This window comes from Takifugu rubripes, chromosome 17, assembly GCF_901000725.2.
Source record: "Takifugu rubripes chromosome 17, fTakRub1.2, whole genome shotgun sequence".
NCBI lineage: Eukaryota > Metazoa > Chordata > Actinopteri > Tetraodontiformes > Tetraodontidae > Takifugu > Takifugu rubripes.
In genome coordinates this window covers 4956388-4972328 of record NC_042301.1, presented here as the reverse complement: position 1 = coordinate 4972328, position 15941 = coordinate 4956388, and the positions used below count along the sequence as shown (strand labels likewise).

The window sequence follows — 15941 nt, the reverse complement described above, 5'->3', positions numbered from 1 at the left end:
GTTATAATACATTATTGACGACCTCAACAGTTTCGTAGCTAGAAGAATTCTCATATCTCTATTTTATAGTGAACCACACCAGAGGTGCAGCCATGTTGGCCAAGCTGAACAACATCCAGATGTTGTTCACTCTGCCTCCTACAGCTCGAACTACAGCACAACTTTACGTGAGTCACATGAACAAACCTCACGTGTACAAACAGATGGGACATACAAACCTCCAAGTATGAGAGATATATTCTGCATTACGCCACAACCTTCACACGACCTCTGCCGTGCCTAAGGGCGTCTGCACACCCACGGAGCCATGATGCTGCCCCGAGGGTCGCTGGTTGGACACGTAGAGCATCCACGTGTAACCCCACGTGTAAGACTCCACGTCCACAAATGCATCTCTGAATGTCATCACGCTCAGAATAATGCACACTTTTAACCCACAAAGCTCATCTTGCACTTACATTCAATGGCCCAGTGTAAACAAAACATTACGGATGTGAAGATGTTTGTGGATGCATAGTTATTGATGTTGACAAAGCGAATGTTATTACTTTAGGAGGCGATACAACAGAAATACATTCATTTTCAGAGACTAAGTTCAAACTTCCACAGGCTAAACCACAAAAAACAGCTGCCCACACAGCAGCGAGACGTGCAGCGGCTTCATGGAATGAAGACAGAGACAGAGAGATGGACAGAGTGAGACAGAGATGGAAGTGTGGGAGAAACTCGGGTACATATTGTGCTAGATAACCTTAAAAACCCTCCTTTGGCCTTGAAGGCATTAGTGCATCGCCAACCACCGTAATTGTACATATTTTGGGCAATGATGTGATGACGACGATGTTCTGCTGGCAGACTGAGGGATCCATATGTCTGCCAGTTCAAAATGTCAACTGTTGCCTTTGGAATTAAGACTTGTGGTGGTAAAGTCAACAGATGTTGACGCAAGCGGGATGTTCAAATGTCACAATCGTGGCGATTAATCCTCTCAATATGAAAACTAAATTAGCAGAGCACGCAAAACAACATTAGCCACCATAACCTGCCCCAATATGATGTAATAGTAGCAGAAGAGATGCGCTGGACTGTGACTTGCTGCCCTTCCCACCCCTTCGTTTGCAACAGCACCAGCGGACGTTTACAGTTTCAGGCACGGTGAGCTTTGTGGTGTCAGCCGGCATGTGGAGTCCTGTTCATCCAGAGTTTATTATTGTGTTATTACACACGTAATAGACTGTTTCATTCATTTTGATGCTTGCACCAGACTGACACACTTTGGACATGTTGTCCTGAACAGGACCATCAGTGTCATTAAAGAATCGGCCCATTCACTTTCATATATTCAAGTAATTAACATCATGGTTTATTTTTACTCTTCATCCTCGTACCCTGCTGGCGTCAGCTCCAGCACCCTCCTCGCGACCTCTTAAGGGACATAATTAGTAAGAGGGACCCGAGAAACCATTTTGTGCCATCTCACACGTGTGTGTTGAATGGCTTGAACTTTAAAAACAGGGTGAAATCCAGTGTCTTCCTGGCTTCGTCTTGTTTTTATTAATGTTTTTATAAGAAAGCCTCTGGCCAGCTACGCTCTGCTGAGTCACTGTGCGTGGAGTCAAAATGGAAAACAATTGGCTTTTACTTGTCTCTGTGGTCTTTCTCTCCTTCCACATCCTCTACAAACACCAGCTTTTGTAAATAGTTGCTTTTGGATTGGAAACGTGCTTAAAGCCCCCGTCTGTGTAGCTGGAGTTGTGGCTCGAACAGTTTGGCCTCTGTGTGTCTGCATGTGTGCTGCTGTGCGCTGCTGCAGACATGTCTGCCACATTAGGCCTAATGTTACATGACAGTTGTGGATCAGACTCCTAGCTATTCAAGGCTTCTCTCTCAGACACAGACACACACAGACACACACATGCACACACACACACGCGCAACAAACCACTTCTGCTTCCATAAAAAATGTCCTCTGTAGAGGAAATTGACACAAACAAAAGGGGGCAAGGCGTTACAGTATCCTACCCTTATGACCAGTGCTGTCATTGGGCGGTATGAGAAGATGCCTTGCTGTTGTCATGGGAACAGTTTGAGGAATGCGCGCTGTGAAGCAGATACCATGTGCATCAGGCCATGATTTGGTCTGTTTTTAAGAGCATTTTCCTGAACCATGAGAGTATGTTGAGAGTTGATTTTAATCCCTGAAGACATTAGCGTAATAAGCATCTGTGGGGTTTAGGAACACACACATCAAGCAGAAACATTGTACAGCATTTAACAAAGAGCACTTGGTGTAACACAGATGCAAACACTACAGTCAGAGTTGAAGCTTCAGGTATCGTAGGTACGGTAGGTTTGCATAGTGAGGCTCCCCACAGGCAGTATGTAACGCAGGCCACATGGTACAGATTTAATTTAGCCAAATCTGAAATAAACCCAATGACATCATGAGGATTACACATGGAAGTCATGGCTACAATTCCATGGAAGGAGATCGGAAAACCATCACCTGGTCTGACGAGTCTTGATTTCTGCTGCAACATTTAGATGGTAGGCTCAGAATTTGATGTGGAGGATATGAAATCGTGGACCCATCCTGCTGTGTGTCAATGGTTTAGGCTGCTGGTGGTGTTATGGTGGGGGAATATGTCATCAGCTCCCTTTAGGACCCCTAGTGCCCGTTGAGCAAGGCTGGATAATGCTGAAATCTTCTCCGACTGCTTTCTAAAATCCAACACAGCATCTCTGGATTGTGGTGGAACTGGGGGTTTGCGTCATACATGTGCAGCTCACGAATCTGCAGCAGCTGTGTGATGCTGTCATGGACCAAAGTCCCTGAGCAGCACCTTGATGAGTCTCTGCCACCAATTCAAGCAGCTCTGAAGGCTAACAAAGTGGCTGATGAATGATTCTTTATCTCCATAACTGTGGCTCCAGAGTAGATCATGTACATGATACATTCTACATTAAATATTTAGACTATTTAATATTTAGTGCATCATTTCTGCTAGTAATGTATGATCATTTTAAATTAGCTTTAACCCAAAAGGGAACCTGCTGTGTTCCATGCAGGTAACTTATGCAATGATTTCAGGTTTGAGGCCCATCAGAGAGGGCAAAGAAATGACCCACACGGCTCGTTTAAGACAATGGGAACAAGTAACGGGGAAATTCTCAAATTAAACTAAAGTTGTGCAGAAATCCTTTAAAAACCTGCGCTCCGTGCACGCGCCAGGCAGTAAAACGTGAGACCTGCCGCTATGTCTAGTACAAGCCGCTATGTCTAGTACTGACAGGCACGTGAGCATGTGGACACACCTGAATCGTGTAAGGCGGCGCCGCTGGGGGCACAAAACCGAAAGGAGCAGCCAAACATTTACAAGCGTGTAGTTCACAAACTATGTCTGACAGTTGTAAAGAAAAGGCCCACGGCTTCAGTCGATCCTCACATCACTTCTGCTACACAGCGACACGTTGAGGATGAACCCGAGAGCATAAGAAGGCTTTAAAAGTGTCTCTTCCAAACTGACTCCATTTGCACTTAATCATCCCGACACCTGGATCCGACCTGCTGCAGTCGGGGGCCAACTGGGGCAGGAGGGAAGTGGCCTGTGTCAGACAGATTAATACCCTCCAACGCTGCTTTTCGCTTTCTGCTTTTCTTTGACGGCGACTTCAATTTCAATGTACTGTTCCTGGTCTGGTTTCTGCCTCCTCTTCCTCTCTCTTCTTCCTCACTCGGCCCTGTCTGCATCGAAGTCGTTGAGGTGTAAATTCACATCAGTGTGAGCGCTCCTCCCAGACAGGAACTCCCAGTGACTGGCTATATAGGTCAGGGTAAACACAGCAAAAACTGCAACCAGGCATGTGGTCCGAGTACGCGCGCGCGTGTGTTTTAGTCGGTCACGCTCTCATCCAGGGTCCCACTGCTCCCTCACACATACGGATATGTAGTGCTTGAGAGATTGTGTTGAAATATTTCCCACCTCGCGAATCTTTCTCACGTATCTCGTGTCGAGACGCACCAGGGAGCTACAGGCTACCCTCACGCCAGCGGGCTCGTGGAGCTGCCTTCCCATTCCCAGGAGAACAGACGTCACATATTCGGGGTGTCAGGTGCCTCCTGTAAATCGCGTCCATCACGGTGGATCTGAAAATCTTTTACGTTCCACGTGGATGAAGGCTGCTTCTCTCTATGTCACCTTCATGTCGGAAAACCAAAGAATCTCTCTGAGGAGGAAAAGGCCTCATCTTCGCACGTTTTCCGTTCTGACTCGCTCGGAAACATGCACACGCGAGTCGTGGCATAATGTATGTGACATCGGACCTGGGTGACGGTACCAGCTCGCTGCGTGATTCCTGACTGGCCCATTAGCATCGCTTTGACTCGGAACGGTCACAGCATGTTCACCGAGCATCCGTGGAAGGGACGATCAATAACTGGACCCACCATTAAAGGAATGCCAATAAACTGAAAACAAAAAGAGCTTGGAGTCCCTGGGCTCGGCACCACCCAAGAGAACTAATTGGTTTAAGGGTTCAAGCAGACCCTGGTCCAGCACCACTGGGAATGACATGGCCCTAAGAGGACACGACCTGTTCGGATCTGATTTAATTAAATGCACTGCTTTGAGGGTTGCTTCATCTAAGATCAAAGATGGCGGGGCCTCTTCTTTATCTTTTCTATCAATTTGGTCAATAGAAGCAGTTTTGGGAGTGTGGATGAGAAATAAATAGGAGTTGAACTCAGGGGCCGTCTGACTGGATGCTTACGTCATGGTAGAATGAGTGAGGTGGGGGGGGGTGTTGTCTGTCCTGAGGGACTGACCTTAATCTGGAGCACAAGGCTGAAAAGAGCTACACACAGTGGTCAAGCCAAACACACACACACACACACCTCAATAATCAGCCCACCTCTGGTGCGATGTAGTCCGGAGTGCCGCAGAAGGTGCGCGTGGACACTCCCTCCACCATGTTCTCTTTACACATGCCAAAGTCGGCGATCTTGATGTGTCCCTCCGAGTCTAGCATCACGTTGTCCAGCTTCAGATCCCTAAAAGGGCACATGGACAAATTAAAGCAGAGCTCCTTCTAAAATTTACGGGGCTTCAGTCATAAAACGACTCAAACATTGACAGGTGGCGACACTTCCTGACATTTAGGACATCCACAAAATAAGACAAGACACGATTGGGTTAAAAAAGGAGACGGCACCTGTAGATGATTCCTTTCACGTGCAGGAAGAAGAGGCCAACAGCGATCTCTGCTGCATAGAACCTGCAATGACAAGCACAGGTTGTGCTCTACAAAAGAACGTGAGCCCTGAGGCACTGGTTCCGTGCTGTGGAATGTGGTGTTCATGCATGTCTTACACAGCCTGAGGTTCCTTAAACTTGCCCACTTGTTGGATGTGATACATCAGGTCGCCGCCGTTCACGTACTCCATGACAAAGTACAGACGGTCCTGCCATCAGAGACGCAGAGGTAATGGGAGAGGATCCGAACGTTACGCCACTTTCAACAAAAACTAGGGAGTTCCTCAGAAGCTAGGACACTCCAGGACATTCCTCGGTGATGTAAGCGCTGCAGCACAGCGGCCGACCTTAAACGCCTGTCCCAGCGCAGACGCTTGACTATGACAAGGTGACCTAAAAAGCCCACGACAAAGCGCTTCACAGAGGAAAGAAAACACTCAATGCAGACATCTGTCAGGACGCATTGTCTGGGCAGAAGTGTGCCGGTCCCTTATGGGCCCTGACAGGTTTAGCCTGACCCCGGCCTTGCTGTGTTTGCAGGGCTTTACAAACACTGGCAGCAAAGCTGACCTTCCAACTGGTTCGTGTCAAAATCCAAATCAATCCAGAGTTGACCCGAGACTGTCCCTCCAGCACGTGAAGCATTTCATTGTGGGCTTGATGTTGCGTTCCCCCTTTTCCACAGACAATCGAGGCAAGAGTAGAACCAATCCCGGAGCAAAGCCGGCGCGCTATTCTGTTCCCTAAAATGACGTCCCACAAAGTTGTTCTTTCACATTGAGTCTGCAGGGAACGCGGGATTTTTGTAGACGTCTCATGCTCTCGGCAGAGTACTGCTGCGTTGCCGACGACTCTGGGGGGAGCTTTTGCTGTTAAAACAGCCCCCAATGATGCCACTAGGCCTATCAGAGCATGGTCTGGGACACAATTTGTTTCTCAGGGAGTCTAGAAAGACGCTGAACGGGTGATTTCATGAAAATTCGAGGGTTTTTTGAGGCTGGAGCAGAGAAGCAGGGGTGAGAGCGGGGCCACTTTGTGAGCATTTGTGTCTGCTCTCATGTAATTCAACGCAATAGATGTGTGTATTCATGCATATGTGCATGTGTGTCCTAAATTGGGGGGTTAAAGGTTAAATTAAAGTGAGCTGGTTAAGGCAGAGATGGAAAATTCAGTTCCCAAACATAAATTTAGCCTCAGCCTCCTAATTAGGCTTTGTTAATATGTCCTGTTTCATGAGTAATGTCGCTAAAAGCCCCTTCATGAATTATTAGACCCGACCCAACCTTGGCTGAGTCGCCCCGTGTCCCGGGGGGGTTTCACCTACCACAGTCTGGAAACATGAGTGGAGATGTGTGAGGAACGGCGGCTTGTCCTGCAGGGCCAGGACTCTCTTCTCCACCATTGTACACTCCACATCATCGTCCTGAATCACCACATCCTTCTTCAGGATCTTGACGGCATACAGCTCCTCTGTGGCCTTCATTTCCACCAGCATGACCTACGGAGACGCAGTCACAGGTGCAAACATTCAGAAAGAACATTTTTCTTGCCCACTCCCTCACCTGATGCCTGACAGCTCACCTTGCCAAAGCTGCCTTTTCCCAGCACAGCCAGGAAGGAGAAATCGGAGAGTTTGACCTGGTCCATGATGTTGGAGGGCATGAGGCTGGACTGTCCGTCTGTCTCAGACATCTTCTTCTTACCTGGGCCCAGCTTGGCTTTCTGCGAGGGAAGAGATGCTGAAAACTGAAACACTGAGGCTGACGAGACAAATAAGCAGATACAAATAGAAAAAGACTCAAACTGCACAGACATGATTGGGTTGAGAAATTCATATTTAACTCTAATTACATCAGTGGAGAGAACCGCAGGACTTGTTTTACTGGATTCTTACCTTTCATTCACAGAATAGTAATTCCTTTAGCACATGTATGTTGAGGGGTCCCTGATGACATTTGCTTCACATATGTTGAACGTAACACCACTTACAGCAAATAAAAAATGAGCTAGTTCTATTTTTTTACTGGCGATGACAACGATGGTGCATGCAAGTCCAGCTGAGACATAATCCTGCTATTCAGTCGCCTGCACTCTGCAGAGGAGCGTCAATCATGCTAAAAGCGTGCTTAGTCTCCTGACATAGTGCAATGCAATCAAAAGCTTATGGCAATCAGAAGGCTCATATAAGGCTTGAGTTAACAATTTTCTAAATTTCAGCATGGGAACACAATAACGGCTGGACCAAACATGCAGAAAAGAATGAGCCGTCTGTAGCACGTGGAAGACGGGTCATTCGGTTCAGCAAAGGAATATAAGAAATACAAGGTTCCTTTTTTTTTTTTTCCTATTTACGGCTCGAAGATAAAAAATAGTCAACATAAAGCGCTCAAAGTTGCACAAAGAACTGCACGGCATGCAGAGTAACGTCTGAAGCTCAAATCCATAACGACTTGATAAAACAATTAACAAACAGTTGATTTGGGTCAAAGGGGAAAAAAATCAAGTCAAAAAGGGGAGACGTTGCCTGACGTGAACATCTAAACTCAGGACAATTAACGAGAGAGGACCATTGCCGAGAAGCTTTAGTTTCGTTAATGGCATCTACCAGAGTCTGCACAAAAGCACAAATCAGAGCAGAACACATCAGACCACAGCACACCTATAAGCTTTAGCCAGTAAGAAGGATCTGGCCCGAGCTGAGCAAGCAGCCTTACTTCTGTCGCCACCACACGCACCTGAGTGGACTTTTGCATTACTGCCTGGTCCTGTAACCACAGGGAAAAGGATGCCAAAAGGCCCCGCTCACTTACTGAAGTACACATTTAAGTATAGCTGAGTCGGCTTAGACAGAAAGTTGGCTGAGAGATGAGCTAAGCAATCAATTTTGATATAATGCTGACCTCTGCTAAGAAGAGATAAAAACAACTCCAATCAGTCATGTGCAGCAAAGGAAAAATATGCCTCTAGATGAGTGCAGGACCTTTTGTAAAGGAAAGAGACACAAAAATCTAAAAGTAAATAAGGCTGATCATAATTCCCCTCTAAACAGTGCCATCTAGTGGCAGCTGTTGGTCGGGATTCTTCAACGAATGAAAGCTTTTGTTTAAAGCATCGTGATCATATGGCAGCTATCGGTTTCATCAATGCTGGAAACTAGCATAAACCCTCTCAATAAACCATAGACAATAGTTGCTAAACATGCTACTCAAAAGTAGCAAACGGGGGAAGCATTGAGTTCACTGGAGCACATCCAAAAATCCGTTTTTTTCTGTGCATGAAGATGGGGTCAGTGTGTGACCATCTGCTGAATCACACACACACGTCCTTACAAACAATGCTGAATAATGGACCTGTTACCATGTCAACCAAATGCAGACAGTAACGGGACATTGAAATTCACCAAGTTGTTTGGCTTTAAAAAAAAAAGAATCCTGTCTTCCAGTTCATTCCCTTTTACCCACAGCTCTCCACTGTGGTGCAGAAAATCACTTTAAAAAGCCTCCCGCGGGGGAGAGAGACTCCCACTGAGAGGACGACAATCAGCAGTACACGTTGATTGTGCGACTGACGGCCTAGTGGGGCAGATTGGATGGAGGAAAAGAGCAGATAAAACATGTCAAGGAGGACCTCGGCTGCAGAGCTCTGGGCCATGTGTACTTACACCACATATCGAGAGAAGAGGGGAATCATGGGAGATCAAAGAGGACGTGTAGGAAAGAGCATCACGTGCGCCACAAGGCCACCAGGTTACCAATGAACAGTCCTTCATACTGCCCTTTGTCCAAAAACCTTCTGCTGCTACTGACCTCACAGTCTGCTAAAGAGCTAATATACAGTATATTTAACACAGAGGTAAAGCGCTTGAATTTAAGGGTTTCACCTCTTATATTCTTTTCAAAAAGCTTCATTTAAGCTTTAAAATGTGAATGCCAGCTTCCACACTGTGAAGGAGGGGAACAGCGGTAAATATTTCAACAAACACTCACCTCGAATTTCTGTCTGAGCTCCTCGTTCCCGTCATCCTCCTCTGAGATGGGAACATTGTAGTACTCGCCCTCCTCCTGGCACAACAGCTTATACCTTGGAGAAAGAGCGGAGAGCGGCCGTTAGTGCCCTTCTCCACACATCGGACCTGACACAGAGGTCCTGTGGCTGATGGGGACGCCAGCTTTAACTGTTCCCCGAAGAGAAACTGAACCAATGGCATCGAGTTAAGTTGCCGTGTTACCAGCCGCAGACTGGAGATTTCATCAGCTCTGAGACACCGAAGGAGAGAGCGCCCATGAAGTCGTTCCTCGTGGTCCGGTCCCAGTCCCACACCTCCACTGACAGCCGGCGGTCCTTATCGGTGGCCTTCAGTTTGCTGCACGACACCAGGACGACACACATCAGCTCAGATTTCAATCATAAAGCTGAGTGTTCTTGCTAGAAATATGCTCAAATACTTCATGGGTATAATTCAATGCTAGATAATTGAATGGCAGCACTTTATTGGATTTAGAATCCATGGCAACAGATAATACGGTGAGACATTACTGGTGGACACTCTCCAGGAATCAGGCGATTCACTCACAAATTAAAGGTCTCGTTCCATCTGGGGTTGAGGTTGGAGCGGATGGTTTTGGTCTTCTTCTTGGTCTCATTTTTGGGGTCAGGGGTGAGCTTGAGCTTGACGTAGGGGTCAGACAAGCCATTGGGATCCATCGGGATCAGATTCTTGCCTTCGGTCACTGATTGGGAGATAAACAATAGAGAGAAGGTGTGAATAGGGCAGGAATTAGGTGAATGTGCCCCTTTATAAGGCAGGTGTGGCCAGCGCAGTCCTACTGCTGTGATCCAGATGGGTTTTCAATCCCACCAGGTCAAACCCTCCTGTCGCCAAGGTAACTTGGATTCCCAGGGAAAGCTGCTGTCTGTCTGGTAGGACAGGACGGGGTTGGCTACCCCTGCCGTAGGGAGATACTAACAATGGTCAGCTCATATGCTACCTGCTAATCTTTGACCAGGAATGTCGTTTGGCTGGAAATTCTAAATCTAGGTGACACTTTAGAACAATTACCTGGACATCATCTGTGTTTGATGTTCCCTTTACCCTCTCATGCTGTCTTTGTTGGGGTGTAACTGGTTACACTTGGCTGTACAGCAAATAGATGAGTTGGCTATTTTTGCTGAGGTTTTTTTTTTTACTGTCTAATGCATCTTTGATAGAAATTAGATGTTGCCCTGGATTGAAGCACTCTCATCGTGAGAGCTCACACCAATAGTAATGGTTTCCTGTGTTTACTTTGGTTTTAGCTGTGTTTTACATGGTTAAAAAGTGTGGTCGGCACAAAGTGTTTTGGTTTAAAAAGTGATTCAAACATATTGATATGATCTGGGATGAGAGCTGGCTAATGTATTCAGTGGAAACAAACAAATCAAAACAACACACACTGCGAGAGAGGGAGCATACACTAGACGAATGAGCGACTCAAGGTGTGGGAAGTTATCAAAGTTCCCTGACTCAGCAGCTTTTCCCAGAAACCCAAAGGGAAAGTGTAAAATCCATGCACAGACAGCCAGTGCTGTGTCTGCCTTGAATAAGTTGTATCATATGGTAGATGGCTTGTTTCATATAGGCTGTTATAATGGCATTTTAGATATGAGCAATGTATTAGTCACGTTCTGTAATAACCAAAAATAATAATAAGATAGAAAGATGATGCACAAACTTTTCCAACTTTTCCAGTAATGACCGATAGAGGGCACCACAGACCTCCCAACGGAGCTGCAGCTATCGTATGGAATTCTAAGTAATTCTAAATGCTTCACAGTGCTTTCATACTCAAAGGGCAATTAATGTCCAGTTAAAATGGGCGAAATTAACATTTTTGTAGTGGAAATTAAGCACAGCCTGGTGATAGGACAAGACAGAAAAAAATATTACACAGGGAACGGATTTTACCGGAAATTTTTACTTCAACTGTTGGGAGATATAGCGCAGTGGGAACTGGAGAATGAGGCAGGGGTGACTGGGAATACCAGTGAGACAGCTACTGGGAAATAGTAAATGAAATGCAATAGAGAATCGATGAGTGAGTCTAAAGACAAAAGTAATTGGGAAGTGAGCTAGAATGAGGAAAACTGGACTGCATTCCTTGTATGTTAAAGTACATGTTTACCCAACACGGAGGTTTGACTGGGAAAGACCAAACCTCAGAAGGATGTTTGTTCTTCACCACCCTGTGCAAACACTCTTTAAAATGTCACTGATAGTTTTGCTGTCAGTTCCCTTGGTGATCTTTAAGTCCAGCACTTCATGGAATTGTATCCTCAAGTAAATGTCTGGTAGAACAATAAGATGTTTGTCTGGTGTAACAGCTCACTGTCTTTGTGCTGCCTAATATTAGAAAAAAGCAAGAAAAATGGGAGAAAACCTTCAAATGCATGACGGAATGAATTAAACATACAGGCCACTGTATCCTTGTTAAAGCCCTCAACCAATGCAAATAAAGGAAATAAACAGGGTGTAACAACATACTTTTTTTTAAGTATCCGAGGCATTCAATATTGTGCTTCTGTACAGTTCATTTGAAGAAACGGCATTGTTAATGTGGAAAACAACATCAATAATGATTAAATAAAGAAATATAAAGTAAATAAACATCCCTAGATAGACAAAAATACAATATTTCAAACAGCATTGGGAGAGGAGATAGATTACTATGCAGAGCTTTAATGTTGCCACAGTCCTTGTTTACATTTGACTTGAGATGATTATAAAACCATTTCATTGGTACAGACCTTTATGATGGATCGTGTACTCAGTTAAGTACCCAGAGTTCACCACAGACCATTAAGACAGGCGATCCTGCCCCAGTGGCCGGTTCACTGGAACGGAGGTCAGCTGGCGTCGCTGCCAGCTCAAATACTTTCAGCTTTCCCATCTCAACTTAATTCATCTGAGCGATCCTTAGTGAGGAAGCTGTTGGCTTCTCTGGCACTTTGAGGGAAAAGCAAACTCGTCCAGGCCGGGACTGGACGGGCCAACCCCGACTCTATCCCCGACTCTGCCCTTTAGCAGGTCCTCACACTGACACATCCGGAGAATGTGACCAATCAGCTGATAACGGGAAAGTGACAAAGGGAGCGACTGACTGTGGAAAAAAAAAAGAAACAGAAAACTATAACCTTTACTTGCAGTTATATCTCCAACAAGCACCAGAAACAGTCTAGTAATGCCGGTATTTATCATTTTACGGCATTTTTTTGCTGATATTTCGTCCATCGAGGCAGTTTTGTGGACTTGGGGATGTTCGCTGTATCGGCCAGAAGATGTTAATGTTTGTTACTGTAGAGGTCAGCTACACCCCCAAAGGTTCAAATGTAAAATCTGTCTTCTGTGATCCACCCACACCCTACATCATCTCTGAGCGTCACTTTGACCAACACCCCCACAGCTCACCTACACAGAAATCCTCCTGACTCCCGCGGAAGCGTCGGTGCAGCAAACAGCAGAACAGACACCAGCAGAGAAGCCGCATAAAGCGCCTTCTTAAAAAAACACAGAGGAAGTGGAAGGAAGTGAGAGGGACCACGGAGGGCTTTTAAATAGGGTGAGTCAACCAGGGAACACAAGGGTAATGTAATTATTGCCACCGTCTCTCACAGGATCCCGAAGGAGCTGCAGGCGGGTTTCGAGCAGACGTGCCTGAGTTAATAGGCTGCAGACAGAAAAGCCCGCTCCCGGGCCCACTCTGGACACCAGCTCCGAGCCAACGAACAATGGCACCGCTGAAAGAACCAGGAGGGTGGCGTTCAGCGCCCCGATGGACAGAGAGGAACTGTGTGTGTCAGCAGGACTGAGAGGGACGAGTGTCCACCCTCCACCAGAGAAACACAACCCGTTCTGTTTGGTTCGGCATTTTCCTCATTCCGCAACACAACAGGACATTCCCACATCTCTGGCAAACACACGGATCTCATCTTTACACAAGCTCAGCTTGGGTTTTACTGGAGTTCCTGTTCAAGTTCAAGGCGGCCATCTTGGTTTTGTGGGGCCGTGTTGTTGTTAAAGTGCAGTGAAAAAGTATTTGCCTTCTTCTCTCCTTCCTTTTCCTTTATTTATCACACCTTAATGTTTTAGATCATCCCAAATTTATTAATTAGATGAAGCAGCATGATTGGACTCAATCATTTGGAAAGGATGATACAATCATTCTAAAGCTTTGGGACGCCAGTGAGCCACAGTTGGGGACGTAATCAACAAACAGAGAAAACTGGGAACAGTGATGAAGAGTGGTCGGCCTGCCAAAATGACTCCAAGAGCACAGTGACGACTCATCGAGGAGGTCACAAAAGAACCCAGAACAACATCTAAAGGGCAGCAGGCTCCGCTGGCCTCAGTTAAGGTCAAAGTTCATGACTCAATGATGAGAAAGAGACTGAGCAAAAATGGTGTCCATGGGAGAGTTCCAAGCTGAAATCCACTGACCAAAAAGAACACAGAGGCTCCTCTCACTTTTGCCAAGAAACATCTTGATGGTCCTGGAGACATGTGAAAAGCTATTCTGTTGGCTGAGGAGACAGAAGTAGAAGTGTTTGGAAGGCAAAACCCCCAATAAGAAACAGTGGCAAGGAAAGATTCCCAATTACTGGTACTAAACCTTGAGCAGGACCAGACTAATACCTGGGTCCCTCTGTTGATGAGCGGCTGAGCAAAGGAGGAACAGGCGCATGTAAATGCATTAGTTACACAGCCAGAACAACTATTTATTAGCTTCAGGGAGAAGTTTAATGTCATTTTTTTTCCTTTAATAAATGAACTCAACTGCATTTTGGGTAATCCAGTCTGATATTAAAAATTTAGTGTGACAAATGTGCAAAAATAAGACATCTTTTTCACAGCACTGAACACTAGTTTTTACTCAATGACACAATTACAATGTTCTCCAACCCTCTATTTATGGCTCTTCCTAATGGAAATCCTGGTTGGAATTCAACGTTAACATTAGAAGGTGCAGATTCAGGCTTATTTACATTTACTAAGAGTACTTTCTAAGACCTTTATACTTCACTTTTAACTTTTTTTTACATCCCCTACTGTTCCATATCAGCGTGCTACAGTCTGGCCCCTGCTGTTAAGAAGGCACAATGGGAATTCTAGGACAAAAAAATAAAATTATGGCCGTAAAAAAACACACAAAGCAGCAGAATTATTTAATTTGCAAAAAGGAATCAGGTAATAAGACTTCATTTAAGTGGAGGAGCAAAAATTCGAACTGCTCAGACTCTTTAAACTGCTGAGAAGTGTGTAAAGCAAGAATTTGTGTCTACAGCTTTTACAGTAAACAGTGTAGAGCAGCGAGAGGTGCCCCTCCCTGGGTCAGTGCCCCTCCCTGGGTCAGTGCCTCCCTCCCTGGGTCAGTGCCCCCTCCCTGGGTCAGCATCCAAGAGTAAAGGGGACGACGCATCAAGGAAAAAATATACAGGAAATTTCTATAGGCAACTGGATAGCCAACGGGTCAGGATGGACAGATGTTGAATGAATAAGAATTCAGTTGGAAAAATCAACAGTCTGAGGTGAGGAGAAAGACCAGGAATTCTGCTGGACAATAGATAAGGTTTGTATTTTGTTGATGCTCCACTGCAGCAGGGTCTTAGAAAGGCACTAACCAGGTTCATGCTGACATGAAGCATCCAGGTTTGGTGACCACGCTGGTTGATTTTTAACAGGAAGTTACAAGAAGTGCGGAAAAAACACATCTTATGCAATGATAATAGAAATATATATGTGTGTCTGTGTGTCTTTGCTGAAAGGAGAAGCATAATGGAAGATAATGGAGCCAGCACACATCTCCTGCAATTAACCTGACCGCACAAGAGCGGCTGGTGCTGGTTTTATTTGGAGACGGAGGTAAATCTGCACTTGTTTTCTGTTGTGCGTTAGTCACGCATGCATGTTGCATCACTGCTCTGCCCACACTGACCCTCTCCCTGGAGTGATAATTTGATAATCGTACAAGTCAGCGCTGTTCAGTGCCAGGGTCTTAGGAGGCTGGGGGCCCCTTTAGTCAGCTAATTGAATGAATGCCTGCACCTGTCAGCTCCTCGCAGCCACTGTTGTGGCGGCGGATCTGCTGATGCCTACTTAAATGCTCTCCTTGAGCTCTGATAATGTCTGACAAATGAAACAGGCATATTACGCAATGGGTGAAAGCAAAGCGAATTAAGGAGCCTGAGCAGATAAGTGCAAGTCATTCGAGTAACCGTCTCATGTGGTTATCATGTGATTTTAGCCTCTCCGATACTTAAAGCTGAACATGCACATTCAAGGATTATACACAAACAAAACAATCATCTTAAAACCACAGCATCCACTCTGCTATGATTAACTCCCAGAAGCCAACAAGTCAATTCATCAGGTAAAATCTTTCACTCTCCGCTTGCATTTGCAAACTACAGGGGGCGGGAATGAAAACTAAGTTGCCAAAATAGCTCGAGGGTTACTGACGATTAACCAATCATGTTGCTGGTACAGAGGCTGAGGGTGCTCATTTCAATACCCATGTGAATACACGGTACAGCTCATGTGCACTGTAAGATAAATAAGTGTTTAGCTGTACATTATGAGTGTTGATCAGATATTTGAAATAAAGCAGTAGCGCATTATATAAAATGCACTGGATATAAAATCTTTAATATATGTAA

The 15941-nt window shown here is 45.5% G+C and overlaps 1 protein-coding gene across 1 annotated transcript in view; it reads right to left on the bottom strand.

Annotated features, from left to right (window-relative positions):
• Nucleotides 1-15941, bottom strand: part of LOC101064815 (protein kinase C alpha type) — a 63881-nt gene that overhangs the window by 11516 nt on the left and 36424 nt on the right. Inside the window, exons 6-13 of the mRNA XM_003978205.3 lie at nucleotides 9826-9982; nucleotides 9481-9615; nucleotides 9239-9332; nucleotides 6834-6974; nucleotides 6577-6750; nucleotides 5370-5461; nucleotides 5212-5274; nucleotides 4912-5050 (exon numbers count right to left, since the gene is read on the bottom strand). Coding sequence (XP_003978254.2) covers nucleotides 4912-5050; nucleotides 5212-5274; nucleotides 5370-5461; nucleotides 6577-6750; nucleotides 6834-6974; nucleotides 9239-9332; nucleotides 9481-9615; nucleotides 9826-9982 — 995 coding nt within the window. The remainder of the gene's footprint in view (nucleotides 1-4911; nucleotides 5051-5211; nucleotides 5275-5369; nucleotides 5462-6576; nucleotides 6751-6833; nucleotides 6975-9238; nucleotides 9333-9480; nucleotides 9616-9825; nucleotides 9983-15941) is intronic.